Below are 14861 nucleotides of genomic sequence, written 5' to 3' on the forward strand. Positions count from 1 at the left end.
GTCAAGTAGAACAACATCTTTTGGTACCACCTCTTGAAGTCAGACCCTCTAAATTTAGGTGGCTTCTCGGCGGGTGGCACCATTCTAGGTGCCAAAGGTGCCGCACTTGGTCCTTGGAAGGAACCATTCATGTTGCCCCTGAAGGAGCCAACAACATGGTTGGGCATAAAGCCCCCACCATTCATGTTGGGCGTTGAGCCCGTCATGTTCATGTTGGGCATAGAGCCCGTCATGGTCATATTGGTCCCGGAGGAGCCAATACCTGTGTTGAACCCGAAGGTTCCAACACTCGCATGAGACCCGAAGGCCCCAGCAATCGCGTGAGACTCGAAGGTCCCAACAGTCGTGTGAGACCCGAAGGCCCCAGCACTCGATCCGGTAAAGGATCCGAAGGAACCACTAAAAGTAGAACCAACCGATCCACTCGAGGTGGATCCACCAGTGGGCCCATGGGTGTTAACATACACCCAAGGGGTTGTTGAAGAAGATGGGTAGAGCCATGGGGTTGGCATCATTGATGGAATTGACGATGTGTTGACCGTAGAACCGGTGTTCGCCATGGTCGAGAAAATGATGGCGGCGGTGGTTGCCGGAGTGGTGGCAGCGGCAGTGTTGGATTCGGTCGACATCTCCAGCAGAGGTGATTAAGTTTTGAAAGTAACTAGGTTCAGTTTAGAGGTCCAAATTCCTTCAAAAGCAAGTCGTATCTCGTCTTGCGATTATTGGTTTATGGATTACAAGAGATAACCGGGTGTAATACAACCCAAAGAAGGAATACAAAAAAGAACAAACTGAAACGAATTACAATATAGAAATCGAAACAGTAAACTGTGAACAAAATTAGCCGAGTCGAGGAGGCCTCTTTCCGCAAGACGAGATACGCCCCGGTAGTGCTCTTTGGATTGACGTTTCGTCCCCAAAGATAAAACGGCTACGTCTCTGATGAAGCAGCACCGCTATCAGCAGAGCTCTGACGAACTGGATGGAGGAGAGGGCAAAGCTTTCGACGGAAAAACAATGCAGAGAGGGAGAGAGAGTATGCAATGTATGCTTTGTGTATTCTAGCTTCTGGTGCGAAAATGCATGGAATGCCTAGCCTATTTATAGGCTTAGTCCACTGCAGGGGGTCAACATCCATGATGGTTGTCATCATTCCTAAACTCGTAATGCTCGTCGGTTACATGACGTTACAGAGCTGAAGCTGAGAGGATGAATCTAGACGCGTTTAGGTTCATTCAAACGACGTGGACTATCACGTGTCAGCCACGTTGGCTTTACCGCGTCATACTGACGAGGTGTCATCCCGCTTGGCTCGCTAACGTGGAAACGGTGGTGGTCTAAAAAGAACTAGACCCACTAGCCTTGGGTCGAGCCCAGGCACCAAGCCCACGACCAGACCCAAAGAACAGCCCAAAGACCACCCAAGGACAAGGACAAGGACACGAGCACGCGGCTAGCGGCGGGGCGCGCCTGTGCGCGCATATGTGCTTTTACAACCCATCTTAGTCCACTATAATTATTACATGTAATAATCCTTTTTATTAAATACTAGATTAATAAGGTTGTCACTTCTAATGTTGGATAACTAACTCTCTTAATTAATCACATAGCTTCTCTTATAGCTCATATAATTAGTTTGTCATTTTGTACAACTTTAATCCATTATTTCTCACTCACCGGGAATCGGATTTGAGAAAATGAATATACCCCGGTCATCTACTCCGAACGTAGATCGACGCTATATCATTTAATTTCACAAAATTAAATGTGTCGTTGAAATTATAATTGGTCAAAGTCCATTGACCGGTCATAGATTCCAACATTTTTTATGATAATTTATAAAATCTTCCAAGCACAAATGTAAAAATTTCTTTTTGATAATATCTTATTGTTAACGCTCACTGTGTAGAAAGGTTATTTAACTTAACCTTTTATTTTCCCTTCATTTACTTCTAAAATAGTACTCTATCTTATGGAAATTTCTTTATGTGGAAAGATTAAATTACAAATAATCATTAAATGCATATTGTTAAAAACATTCTTTCTTCATTTTTAAAGTGAAGAAAAACATTATAAAAAAATTTAAGCTTTTAATTGTAACCTTTATAGTGTAGAGAATATTAAAATAAAATAGTTTCATCACACAATGAAAATGTAATCCAGTAAACAAGTTTTAAATTTTTAACGAATCTTTCTTAAATATAGATAGTAGTGTTACAAATAAAGTAGTACTAGTGGTATAAATAAAATCTTCTGTATATGCGTGTGGAAGCTAGCTATTTTAAAGTATTTAGACCAAATTATTATGAAAAGATGGCCTTCCTATTTAAACAATAACTAAATTTAGAAGAAATTTTGTGAAAGTCACTCGGAAAATGAAAGAAAACGGAAAAATAAAGGCAAAAGAGTTAAGTTAGGAAATGATGTGAACCGTTTTGCTGCACACCACCATATGTTGTGATTACTCCTAAGGTTTTTAGTATTGTAACATAATAAACTCTTGACAAAAAAAATATAACACTTTTTTTTAGTATTATAACATAATAAACTCTTGACAAAAAAAATTTAGTCATACACCCCTACCATTCATATAATCACGAAAGACACTTTGTTAGTCTAAAATACCACTAGCCCCTTAAAGCATTTTTGGCTATCCCTAAATTTGTTGCCACATTTTGTAGACTTTCAAAGTTACATGAGTATCTTGTAGTAGTATGTGATTTCGTAATAAGTTCTCAACCTCCGGTATAATAAATTCTCCGGCGACGTCCCCGACGACCTATTCGATTTGAAACTCGACGCACTTTTGATAAACAACAACTGCTTCAAGCTCAATTTGCCTAAAAACCTCGGCAACTCGGCTGTTTCCGTCTTGGATATCGCGAATAATGACCTCCGGGGGTGCCTGCCTCAGGGGATCGGGAAGATGGCAGCCACGCTCAACGAGATAATCCTCGCGAACACAGGCCTCGGCGGCTGCTTGTTGGAGGAGATCGAGAAGCTGACGATTTTCGACGTCAGCAAAAACGACTTCGGTGGGAGCTTGCCGGAGTTGGTGGGGAATATGAAGAGCCTCGAGCAGCTCAACGTCGTCGGGAACAAGCTCTCCGTCCAGATTCCGGCGAGTATCTGCTCGCTGCCGCACTTACTCTGATAACTACTTCTACGCCGAGGATCACTCTTGCTTGAAGCTCAAGGATAAAGATGATACCAAAAATTGCATAGCTTATGGACCTATGCAATGTTTAAGAGCAATGTTAGATGGCGGACGTGTCAAATGCACAAATTTGACCTCCAAGACCTGGGGCGTTCTGGTCCTAAAAATGTCCAAAAAGGTGAAAAATTATCTCATTCGTGATTATGATAAATCCTATGGGTATATGAAACTTTTTTTTTTGTCAGTGGTATGTGGTGTTACAACCCCAAAAGCCTATGACTAAATATGTAGTTCACTCTGGCCTAATTTACAATATAGGCTCAAGAAACTTTTTTTTTCGGCTTCGGCAAAAACGTGTAGGCATTACATATGATTAAAAAAACGAAACCATTACACCCGACTGAAAACGCAAAATTAAATTGCGTCTTTAAACACGCGTAACTGTGAAGCGTGACTAAAAATGCAAAATCACGACAAGTTTTCACCTTTACTTACCTAATCAGATTACCCTCCTCCTCATTCCTTGCAGCAGGTGCAAGCAATCGACGATCATCGTGGAGAAGGCGCAAGCAATTGACTATTCTTTGGATAATCAAATCGGTAACACTAAACAGTAGAAATCATGTTTTAGGATTTACATTCTTTAAGCATGAATTATTTGCGTTCTAGCATGCAATTCTATGTTAAAATGTGAATTGATTGATCCTATAATCCGTTAAATAGATCATACGTCTAATTTATTTGTTTTGTACAAGTCTTCTGTTGTGCAAGGGGATTCAAACCCCAGCATATGTTTCAAGATTTGATGTATGACAAATAACGTTAACAAAATATATCAACATAATGTCACCATTGTCAACCGATCGACATTGTGTTGATATTTTCTGTTGACGTTATTTGTTATCTGTTGATATCAAATCTTGAAATCTAATGATCCAGATCATAGTTTGGAGTTTGTATAATATATAAAGCTTGCATTTGATTACATCTCATGGTGGCATTGTGTATAAATATTATTTTGTAGTGTGAGTAACATTTTCGGTACCTAAACTTTTCCACAATATCAAATGCGGTCCACATTTTTAAAAGAGGTACTCCCTCCGTCCCATAAAAGTTGAGACATAGGAGAGATGAAAAAAGTAGGAAAAATAAGAGAGAGTAAAGTAAATGATGGAATAAAAAAAAGAGTGATTAGATGTTTTGTCTTTTGTTAAAAAAGGAAATGACTCAACTTTGTTGGGACGGATTAAAAAGGAATACGACTCAACTTTTTTGAGACAGGGGGAGTAACATCTTTTTAGTACATCAATCATCACAAATGAGCAAATTTAGTACGTAACATTTCATAATATCTTTTGAGGTCCATCAACTAAGTTAATAACTTTTTGGGTATTTCCAATATTTTCATGACCAAAGTACCCTTAAGGCCATAAAGGGCAATTCAATCTATTTACCCTCTCATTTTCATTAAAGTATGTAATTTAATTTTCTTTCTTTATTCATCCACTTTCTTCTTTCTTCTAATTTATTTGGGATTAAGTTTAATAGTTTCTTATACTATTATTATTAATATATACCATACCTTATTTGAATATTATGATATTACTTTCTAGTGCTAGTTAATACTTTTATATGGTTACATTCTCATTTATTTAGATAAAATTAAGATAAATATTTTATTTTAATGAATGCTAGTGAATATTTGAGACAACAAGGTCTTACCATAATATGCAGCAACAACTCCAATTGGTTTGCTAATGCTCAAGATGAATTTTTTCTTGACTTGGAGTTAGAATAAATCTTAGTTGTTTTTTTTTTTCCTTCTTAGTTTGATGCTTCTTTACGAGATGGTAGCATTTGTTTGTGCTTCCATTTTGAGGGAGGGTGTTGAAGTTAAAAATAAATTGTAATTAGTTGATATTGTTTTTCTTTTATTAGATAGTGTTTAGTATTATATTAGTTGGTAGTTTATATTTTTCATTAGCCTTCTTATTGTAATTTGTTGATTAACAGTTCCAAAAATGTAGTTAATTAGTGAAATTTTTTCTTTTCCACTCTTCGCTCCTGCACTACAGTTTTTCCCTAATTTTATCAGTTTCTTCATCCTTCATTGATGGAGGTTTCAATTCAAATCAATTCTACATTTTCAACACATTCCACCACGTATAATTTCAAACTAATATATACAAATGATACTTATATTCCACAAACTTTTTTCCGCCTATACTTTTTTGAATATTTCTTTAAACTCATGCCAATGCCGGAAAAAATGAGACTCCTAATTGCGGATAGAGGAGTAGATGTTAGAGGTGAAAGATAAGCTTATTTGCAATCTAAAATGGGATTTTGAGCAAGGGCTGAGAAATTTTCGTGAATCACAGTTTATTTTAGAATTGTAATGACGATGATTATGCGTTGCTTATTGTCAATAATTGTATGAAGATATTCATGTGGAAAATAAATAAATCAAGTTTGCATATCTTATTCTCTCTCAATACCATTAAAAGAATTATTTTGTCATTTTAGGTTGTCAAATGTAAATAATTTAAAGAACCATCTATTTTTTTTCAATTTTCGTATACAAATCATATATTTCATTAACTTTTTGCACTAATAATTCATTATAAAATTAATATAAAATGAATCCTCATCCAACTTACTTTCTCCCTTTATTTTTCTCTACAAAGGAAGCAATTTCTTAAAACCTGTGCCGAACCAAAATGACTCTTTAAATGGTGACGGGAGGGAGTACTACGTAGTGTCGAGGAATGATATGTTACATACCTTATGTGAGCACCACTCTCGTTTGACGCATGTTTAACTTTGTTCATTTCGATTTATATATTTAGTTTGATTCTAATATATTAAAAAATATTATTAAAGTTTTTAATTTCACAAAATTTCATAAAAATCAAAGCTCGATTTGGTCATTTATTAACTTATTTAAAATTATAGAGAAAATGAGTAAATCAGCTTTGATTTTTATGAATTTTGTAAAATTAAAAAGCTTAATAACATTTTTAAATATATTAGAATCAAAGTAATTAAATAAATCAAAACGAACAAAGGTAAATGTCAGTCAAACGAGAGTGATGCTCACATAAGGTATGTAGCATATCATTGCTCATGTCTCTGTAGCTATAAAACTATTCTCAAATTTTAGTTTTTAAATGATTCTATATTTCTATTTTCCTAGTTAAAAAGTGCACACATACGAGAATAAACTTTTGGCAAAAAGAGATAAAGATAGCTTCTTGAAACAACTTTTAGAGCATCCGCAATGGTGCTTAGGCCAGTCATAGGCCAGCCATTCTCTCCTCTGCCACGTCAGCAATACTAAAAAAACCACCTGCCACATCAGATTTAGGCCAGCCATAGGCCAGCCATTCTATAAAAATAATTCAAAATATACTACATTTACGGAATTAAAATTACGATTAAATTACGGAATTAAATTTACGACACATATACGGGAAAATTCATTAATTTTATTTAAATAAAAAAAAGTACATTAACTAAAAATCATAAAAATAACATAATAAAAAAAATCCGGGCTTCCACAAACGAGCCACCTTGAATCTGTTATAGTTTGCCGCTAGCCGAACGGGGGTCTCGCTGTCTTAATTTTGTATTGGGCTAGTTGTTGTTGTCCATCGCTAGATGTTGCTCTTGTACAGAAATTTAGAGATAGAGAAAATCGCGTTTATATAGTTTTTCAAAAATTTAAAAAAAAAATTGATTTTTTTTTTAAAAAAAGAATTAAAAAAAAATTAAAAAAAAGAATTAGAAAAAAAAAACAAAATTCGGCGCTGGCCGATCGCTGGCCGATCGGGCCGCCACAATGGCGGCCAGCGCCGAGCAATCGGCCAGCCCACGCCGATCGGCTCGCCGATTTCGCTCTCGCCGACTGCAATGGTTCGGCTAGCCGATCGACCAACGCGACGAATCGGCTAGCCGATCGCTAGCCGACCATTGCGGATGCTCTTAGGTCATATCATTTCTTATCGCTCTTGGTGAGTACTATGATTTGAGTTATATTGGCCAACGGAAAATTTAATAATTTTGGATCAACCCAAAATTTGACAATTATCTGTTGGTCTTGTTGAATCAAGATCAACCCCGGAAAATCACAGATTCCATTTGTTCTTCACCACAAAAGAATCACACCTCCTTTACTAACATATTCCTACACTCAATAACTCTAGTGGCGGATCCAGGATTTTTCATATGGGGTGCGATATTAAATAATTACTCGCTTCGTCGCACTCTATGTTAGACATTTTTTTTATGTGTTACTCTAATTGACAAATTTTCAAAACATAATTCTCTTTATTTTGTGCTCTCTTCAACTTTATTTTCTCTCTACTCCACTCACAAATAAAATAACATAAAATCATGTGCCGAATGATAAATGTTTCACTTTAGAGTGAGACGAGGGAATATAACATAGCTTCAAAATCCGAACAATCATATATTCGTTTCTTTAATTTATTTTTCTCAATCAAAATCTATAACTTTATTTTTATTACTAAAAACAACACGAGGATGTGGAATATAAGATAATGGAAAAGATAAAAAGTATTATATACATTAGAATAGAATTAAAAATGAAGTACTAAAAAGAAAGTTTTATAATGTACTAGTATGCATTAAAATATTTGAAAAAATAGAATAAAAGAAATATACTCAACATGTTAATTTTTTAGCAGTATAAGTTTCAAATGCATTAGAATATTTAAAAAAGTTAACAAATACTTATAAAATGAAAAAGATTTGAAAAAAACTAAAATATAAGACCCATGCATTAGTTGGGTTTCGATTTTTTAATTCATTTTAGAATAATTAAAAAAAAGACAAAGATATAAAATTATAATGCATAAGAATATCTGTTAAACACAAAAAATAAGAATATGGCGAAAGATCAGTGAAATTGGGTGTGAATACCGCTGGAACAATCCTCTGAATCGTTGCAGAATACATCTACATATCATCTCAGTACACAGACTCACCAAAATTCTCCACACGAACACACACCCTCTCTGAAATGGTGAAACCGATTATTGTCCCTCACCACGATCTCGCGCCCCGTTACAGCCGAAGCAACCTTCATAAACTGATGGCAGTCCCCACAAATCCTCAGATTCTTCATGATCCTTATCGGAACAAACCAAGGCAAACACATCAACCCGAAAGTAAAAGCCAGCTTCTCACTATGATGCTTCAGCAGCTCCCTCTTGCATTCATCCTCCACATCGTGCAGATCGTGCTCAACTAGCCCTCTGAACCCCGACTTCTCCATCTCCTCGAGCAAATCATCCAGCCTCGCGTATATCTCCCCCATCCGCGGATGGCTCCTCTCCCCGACCATGAACGAGTGAACACTGTCTTTGATCTCAATCCAGCTCTTTCCCCTCTCCTTCTTAACTTCACTACTCTTGAGCAGTTTCCTTGCTGATGCAACGTCGTCCCATCTCCCGCTTGCAGCATATACGTTTGACAGCAAAACATGATTCCCAGCGTTGTTAGGCTCGATCTTGAACAATTTTCTTGCAGCAACCTCTGCCACCTCTACGTTTTTATGAACTCTGCATGAGGCCAAGAGCGATCCCCACATGGACGCAGTGGCCTCAAACGGCATTTTCTCAATCATATCCTTGGCCTCGTCAATCCTCCGCGTTCTACCTAGGATATCAACCATACACAAGTAATGCACAGCGCCCGGATTCAAGCCTTGCTCCTTCATCATGTCAAAATACCTCCGCCCCTTGTCAGCCAATCCCATGTGAGCGCAAGCAGATAAGATAGAGACATAAGTTACCTCATTCGGATACAGAAACGCCTGTTGCATCTTCTCGAACAGCATCATAGCCTCCAAGGGCCTAGCGTGCCTTGCAAAGCCCGAGATCATCGTGTTCCAAAGGATCACATTTCTCTTCTCTGCTTCGGAGAAAACAGAGTGAGACTGATTAATGCTACCACATCTTGCATAAACATCGACGAGAGAAGAAACAACGTACTCGTTTGCACCAAAACCGGCTTTACACACAACTGCGTGCACTTGCTTCCCTTGTACCAACGCCGCCAAGGCAGCCGAGGCACAGAGAACAGAGGAGATCATGAAAACATTCATCTTGACTCCATTTCTCTGCGCTGTGAGAAACAATCTGAATGCCTCCTCGTACAGATCGTTCTGCACGAATCCAGCCATCATCGAGCTCCATGTCACGTCACTCTTCTCCGGCATGGCCTCAAACACGTGCAAAGCGTCGTTGATGAATCGGCATTTTGCATAAACATCGAGCAAAGCTGTGCCAACGAAGACATTCGACTCCATCGACGACTTAACAACTAAGGCATGTAACTGTTTGCTCTCAAAGGGTAAAAAATTGGAGGCGCAAGCGCATAGCACGCTAGACAAGGCGAATTCACTGAACTCCGATCCTTGTCTGAGCATCCGGGCGAATAGAGACAGAGCTGCTTCGCCGTTGCCGTTTTGAGTGTAGGCGCCGATCATGGTGTTCCATGAAACCACGCTTCGCAGGCGCATTTCGTCGAACACCTTGCGGGCATGATCCACAGCGCCGCATTTGGAGTAGAAATTGATGAGCATGTTGGAAGTGGAAGTGTCTGATTGTAAGCCGAAAAGAATGATCTGTGCGTGGGAGGATTTTCTCGGCTGGATTGCTCTCTGTTTGGCGCATTTTTGAACGATGGTTTGCTGAATTTGAAGAAAAGTTTGTCTTGTGCATACCCAAATATGGGAATGGGATTCTTCTTCTTCTTCTTGATTTTGTTGGTCAGTTTTAGTTGAAATGCGTTTTTTATGAAAGGTGAATGTTATGCACCGACGGAACCAGCATCCAGCGGGAGCTTGCCTGGTGCCGGCCGCCCATTTATACATAGGAGAGTTGAAGAGGTGGGAGCGGAAGGGAGAGAGAGGGGACGCAGCGCAGAAAGAAAGGGGAGGCGGAATTGGGTGCGTAGAGGAGAGAGCTAGATTTCTTCCTGAAACATTATTTGCTTTTTCAAGGTAACGCTTAGCTAGTACACGGAAGTGCATACCGTGATTCTTCTGTGTATCAATAACTGCATGCATTGCACGGTAAATGTGAAGAAGTAAGCTATTATCTCGGCAATAATGAGCCAAAATGGTATTTGCAGTGAATCCTCATGTTAAGTAGAGGGATCTCCAATAAGGGACCCCCGGGAGAGTAGCCGACTCCAACTACCGTTCATGTATGTTCTTGACGGTCCATTTTTGTCTCAGTTTCTTAAGAAAAGTAATTCGTGAGATCATGCTTCGGCATCGCTAGTGACTGGAGTGAAGTCGTAACAAGATAGTCGTACTGGAAGGTGCGGCTGGATCACCTCCTTTTCAGGGAGAGCTAATGCTTGTTGGGTTATTAGTTTGCCACTGCTTCACACCCAAAACAAAAAGAAAGGTATCTCCATTTTCAGAGTAGGGTCTGCGGCTCAAATTAAAGCCACAAACATAAAATATGATGGTGGATCCCTCACTTATGTTTGTGAGGGATGGAGTAGGTGATGAAGTAGAGAGATATTAGGTGATCCAAACTAGAAGGCATAGGTAGAGAAGAGGCGGAGTGGATCTCCTAATTCATTTTTCCTACTCCATTCCTAATCCACACTCACAACTTAATAAAATAATTCCACTGTCACTTAATCATCTCTTACATGTATAAGATTATTTTATTAAGTTGTGAGAGGTGTATTAGGAATGGTGTAGGAAAAATGGATTAGGAGATCCACTGCGGAGAAGACGGGTGTGCATAGGAGAGAGAAAATTAGTTTTCTATTAGTATTTTTCAGTTTTTTAAAGTTTTGGAGTAAATCTCATATCACGATAGACTAGGGGAATTTTTACTTTTAAAATATTGTTCATTCTTAAAAACTTTTGAAATTTTTATAAAACTATATCAAATTTTTTCATTTTATGTGATAAAATATTAGTATATTATTTTCTATATATATAATTCATTTAATTATTTTATTTTTAAATTATTTTATAATATCATAATCTCTAATTTCTATATTTCTATGAATAATAAAAAAATTTACTCTCTTTGTCCACCTTATAAAGATGTATTTTTACTCGCCATGGGTTTTACAAAATTATTCCATTCGTTCCACAATAATTGTCACTCTTCGTGTTGGCACGAGTTTTAAGGAATATAAATTAAGAAAATATGGTTGGAAAAGTTAGTGGAACGTGAGAACCATTTTTTTATATTGGTTTTATAATAAAATGTGAGTGAAGTGAATTAGTGAAATGTGAGACCTATTTACCATTTAAAGGTAAAAATGAAGTGTGACAATTTGTTGACCAGCTTTGGCCTTTAATCTGTATAGATTTAAGAGTAAAGGTTAAAATTGGTCCTAAACATATAACCAGAATACGGATTTGGTCCAAAACATTCACTTTTTGAAAATCAGGTCCAAAACATTTGAAATCGTTATTGAAGTGGTCCTAAACATTTGAAATCGTTATCGAGGTGGTCCTTTTCCATAAAAAACTAACGGCCAATGCCTATTAATGATTTGTTAGCTTAATTAATATACTAATGCATAATTTCTGATGGTCAGCACCCAATTAACAATTTTTTAACTTAATTTGTATAATGATGCATAATAACTTAATAACATAAAATAAAATTAAAAAAAAATAAATCAAAATAGAGTCCTCTGCTGCAGAAATCTACACCGCCGCCAGCGCCTATCTCGGCCCCCAAATCAGCCCCAGCACCCGCCGCCTCAAGATCAGTAAACCCCGAAAAGGAGAAACACATGAATTTGATTATGAGAAAGATATGAATTTGAGTAAGATTGATTAAGAATGAGGGAGAGAAGAGATGACATTGATGGTTGAGCTGGAAGACGGAGAGAGGATAACAATGGGTTGGACCGAGACAAGAACAACGACGATGAGGTCAGGGAGCAGCAATACTGCTCGACTGACAACAGCAAGCAGAGGCGACGGAAGCGAAACCATCTTCCAGCAATAGCTACCGCGTCGACGGAGATAACAACGTCAGACCGTCGAGAAAGAAAATTGAGAGAACAATGGTGGACCGTGACGATTTTGATCTCGGATAGTAGCAATGCGGAGAAACACACGATAACGATGATTTGTGGAGGAGCGAGCAGAGAGAGAAAGACGCGACGACGCTGAGCGCCGGAGAGAAGAAGAGAGAGATTCCGATTTAATTTTGTTTAATTAATTATGCATTAGTATATTAATTAAGTTAAAAAAATCATTAATTAGGCATTGACCGTTAGTTTTTTACGGAAAAAAGGACCACTTCGACAACGGTTTCAAATAGGGTTGTCAATCTAGCCCGAAGCCCGCGGGTTGACCCGAATAATCCGGTAAAATCATAGGGTTAGGGCTGGAAAAGCGTAACCCAAATACATAATAGGGCTACACGGGCTGACCCGTTCGGGTCAGCGGGTTATGCGAGCAGGCCTGGGTGGGTTGCGGGTTAGCCCATGGATTGAGCATTTAAAATAAAAAAATATTTAAAATTTTGGGTTATATACTTATATGAAGTATATATAGTATTACAATATTAAATGCCGCGTTGATATGAAGTATATATGGTAATTACAATATAAAAAACAACATTGATATTAAGTATATATGGTAATTATGTATTCTCTCTCAAATTGAAATTTAAGGTTATATGGAATATAGATGTAATTAATATTTTCTCATATTAAATGTTGCATTACGTCTGACCTCTCGAAGACAATGATCCGGTTGAAGCTTCAAAAGTTATTGATGTAGAAGAATGTCATTCAACTCTATGGAATTTATTTTTGATATACTACTATCTATACTATCTTTTGTTAACTACTTAAAATTTATTTTTTGGGTATACAATTAAGAATGTCATTCAACTCCTTTTAAATGAATGATTTCCATTTATTTGTAGTCAAATTCATGTGTGCTACTAATTAGCGATATGTTTATGTATCTTGTTCTTTTGATCACTTTGATTATACTTTATTATTTGCGACAATCTGTTTTTTTTTATAAGTTAGAATATTGAATCTATCTATCAATATCAAAAGTGGCAGTTGTGATGATATTTACAGAAATGCCACTCTTGGCTGTTTTGGCGGGAAACATTAACATTTAATGTGGAATCTTATGTTTCATTTTTTGGAAGCTTAGGTTAATGTCTCTTTTTGCAGGTGTTTGGAATTACAAGTATTGTAGGGGGCCTGAGTATGGTTTAACTTCATTTGGGGTTTAAAAAATCATTTTTGGTTGCAGGCCTATTTTTGAGTTGCAGGACTACTTTTGAGTTGCAGGCCTATTTTAGTCTAATATCTGATCTATTTACATATCAGACATCACATTCGTATATATCTACTTACCTACATTTGCAAGAATCAACAAATTACAAATCTAAATCATAAATCATGTAGTAAATTCTTGAAATTTTTCCACTGCTATTTGCCTCTTTAATAGAACCAAAACCTGAAATTGAATTTGATTTGCACAATGGTTAAATTCAGAATTTGTAAACAACTTATATTTAAATTGACATATAAAACTGCACAAACAAAGAAAAATTTAAATCGAGATAAAATCTGCCAGAAAAAATGAAATAGGCTCGAACAAAATTTCTCATAAATATTAGAACTTTTTCATCAAAGATAAATAGCAACGATTTCTATTTTAAAAGAAATTTGAAATTCAGAACTCTCTATACCCTATTCATGCTTGGAAATAGGATTATTACCTGTTAAACACTTGCAGCAACCAAGGAATCTTCCATGTTTCCAAAGCTGGCATTTAAACTTTTTATTAATGCTTTTGTACCTGAAAATGAATATCCCATTGTAAATATACAATAAATCCATTAATTCAGCTGAGCATGTTTATGCATAATACATTTCTAATAGAAAGCTGGAAGGTCCCTTCATTATTATGTTCGTTTTGGGAACCTGCTGTTTTTTTTATTAAATAGCATGCTCGCCATTTATTATCCTATAAATACTCTTTCCTATCTCTTTCACAATCACTCAGCAATATCAATCCACAAGTTCATCAACAAGTTTAGCAAGTAGTAATTGGAACTCAGTTAGTCGAATTAGGTATTTCAGTTTCTTTTCAAATTTGTGCACAACATTTGTGGATGAATGTTCAGTTTTTCATTCCTCTTCTTTTTCTCATGTCATTTTCTCTATATTTAGTTCAGTTTAATTACTGAGTTAGTCTTCACCTCATTAGTATTTATATGTAGATGCTTCCTATTGCTTCCATGTGTATCTTTTTTTTGTACATCAGTGCTTGCACAAAAACAACATATTATCTCATAATATGTTTATTTTACTTTGAGTAATATCTCCTTCCACTCATATTAGTAGATCAGTTTATGCACTAAATAATCATATTATGTCCTTATTTGTGGATGATTGTTCAGTATGGTGGTTAGTATCTATCTATCATCACATTTTCCCTATTTTCAATTTAGTTTGATCAGATTAGTTTTTACCTCATTAGAGTTTATATGTATCTTCTTCCTTTTGCTTCCAACAGTATCCTTTTTTTTGTACATCAGAATCTGCACAAATGAAACATATTATCTATTATATGTTTATTGCACCATCAGTAATATCTATTGTTCAGTATGATGGTTACTATCTATCTATCATCTCATTTTCCCTACTTTCA

General features: G+C 36.6%; 1 protein-coding gene across 1 annotated transcript; it reads right to left on the reverse strand.

Annotated features, from left to right (window-relative positions):
* Positions 1 to 7999: 7999 nt before the first annotated feature.
* Positions 8000 to 10409, reverse strand: LOC125187732 (pentatricopeptide repeat-containing protein At5g04780, mitochondrial-like). Its single transcript, XM_048084361.2, has 2 exons — positions 8976 to 10409; positions 8000 to 8894 (listed from the first exon to the last, which is right to left on the reverse strand). Exons 1-2 carry the CDS (start codon positions 10251 to 10253, stop codon positions 8163 to 8165), a joined length of 2010 nt encoding a protein of 669 aa, XP_047940318.1. The 5' UTR covers positions 10254 to 10409; the 3' UTR covers positions 8000 to 8162.
* Between the last annotated feature and the right edge of the window lie 4452 nt (positions 10410 to 14861).

The sequence above is a fragment of the Salvia hispanica genome, chromosome 5 (assembly GCF_029641045.1).
Source record: "Salvia hispanica isolate PSC_SH4W2 chromosome 5, Shi_PSC_v1, whole genome shotgun sequence".
Classification (NCBI taxonomy): domain Eukaryota; kingdom Viridiplantae; phylum Streptophyta; class Magnoliopsida; order Lamiales; family Lamiaceae; genus Salvia; species Salvia hispanica.

Coding starts and splice junctions, on each gene's coding strand:
- LOC125187732 (XM_048084361.2), bottom strand. CDS start 10,253: ATGCATGCAGTTATTGATACACAGAAGAATCACGGTATGCACTTCCGT. Junction 8,895..8,975: donor CGTTTCTGTATCCGAATGAG/GTAACTTATGTC, acceptor GACATGATGAAG/GAGCAAGGCTTGAATCCGGG.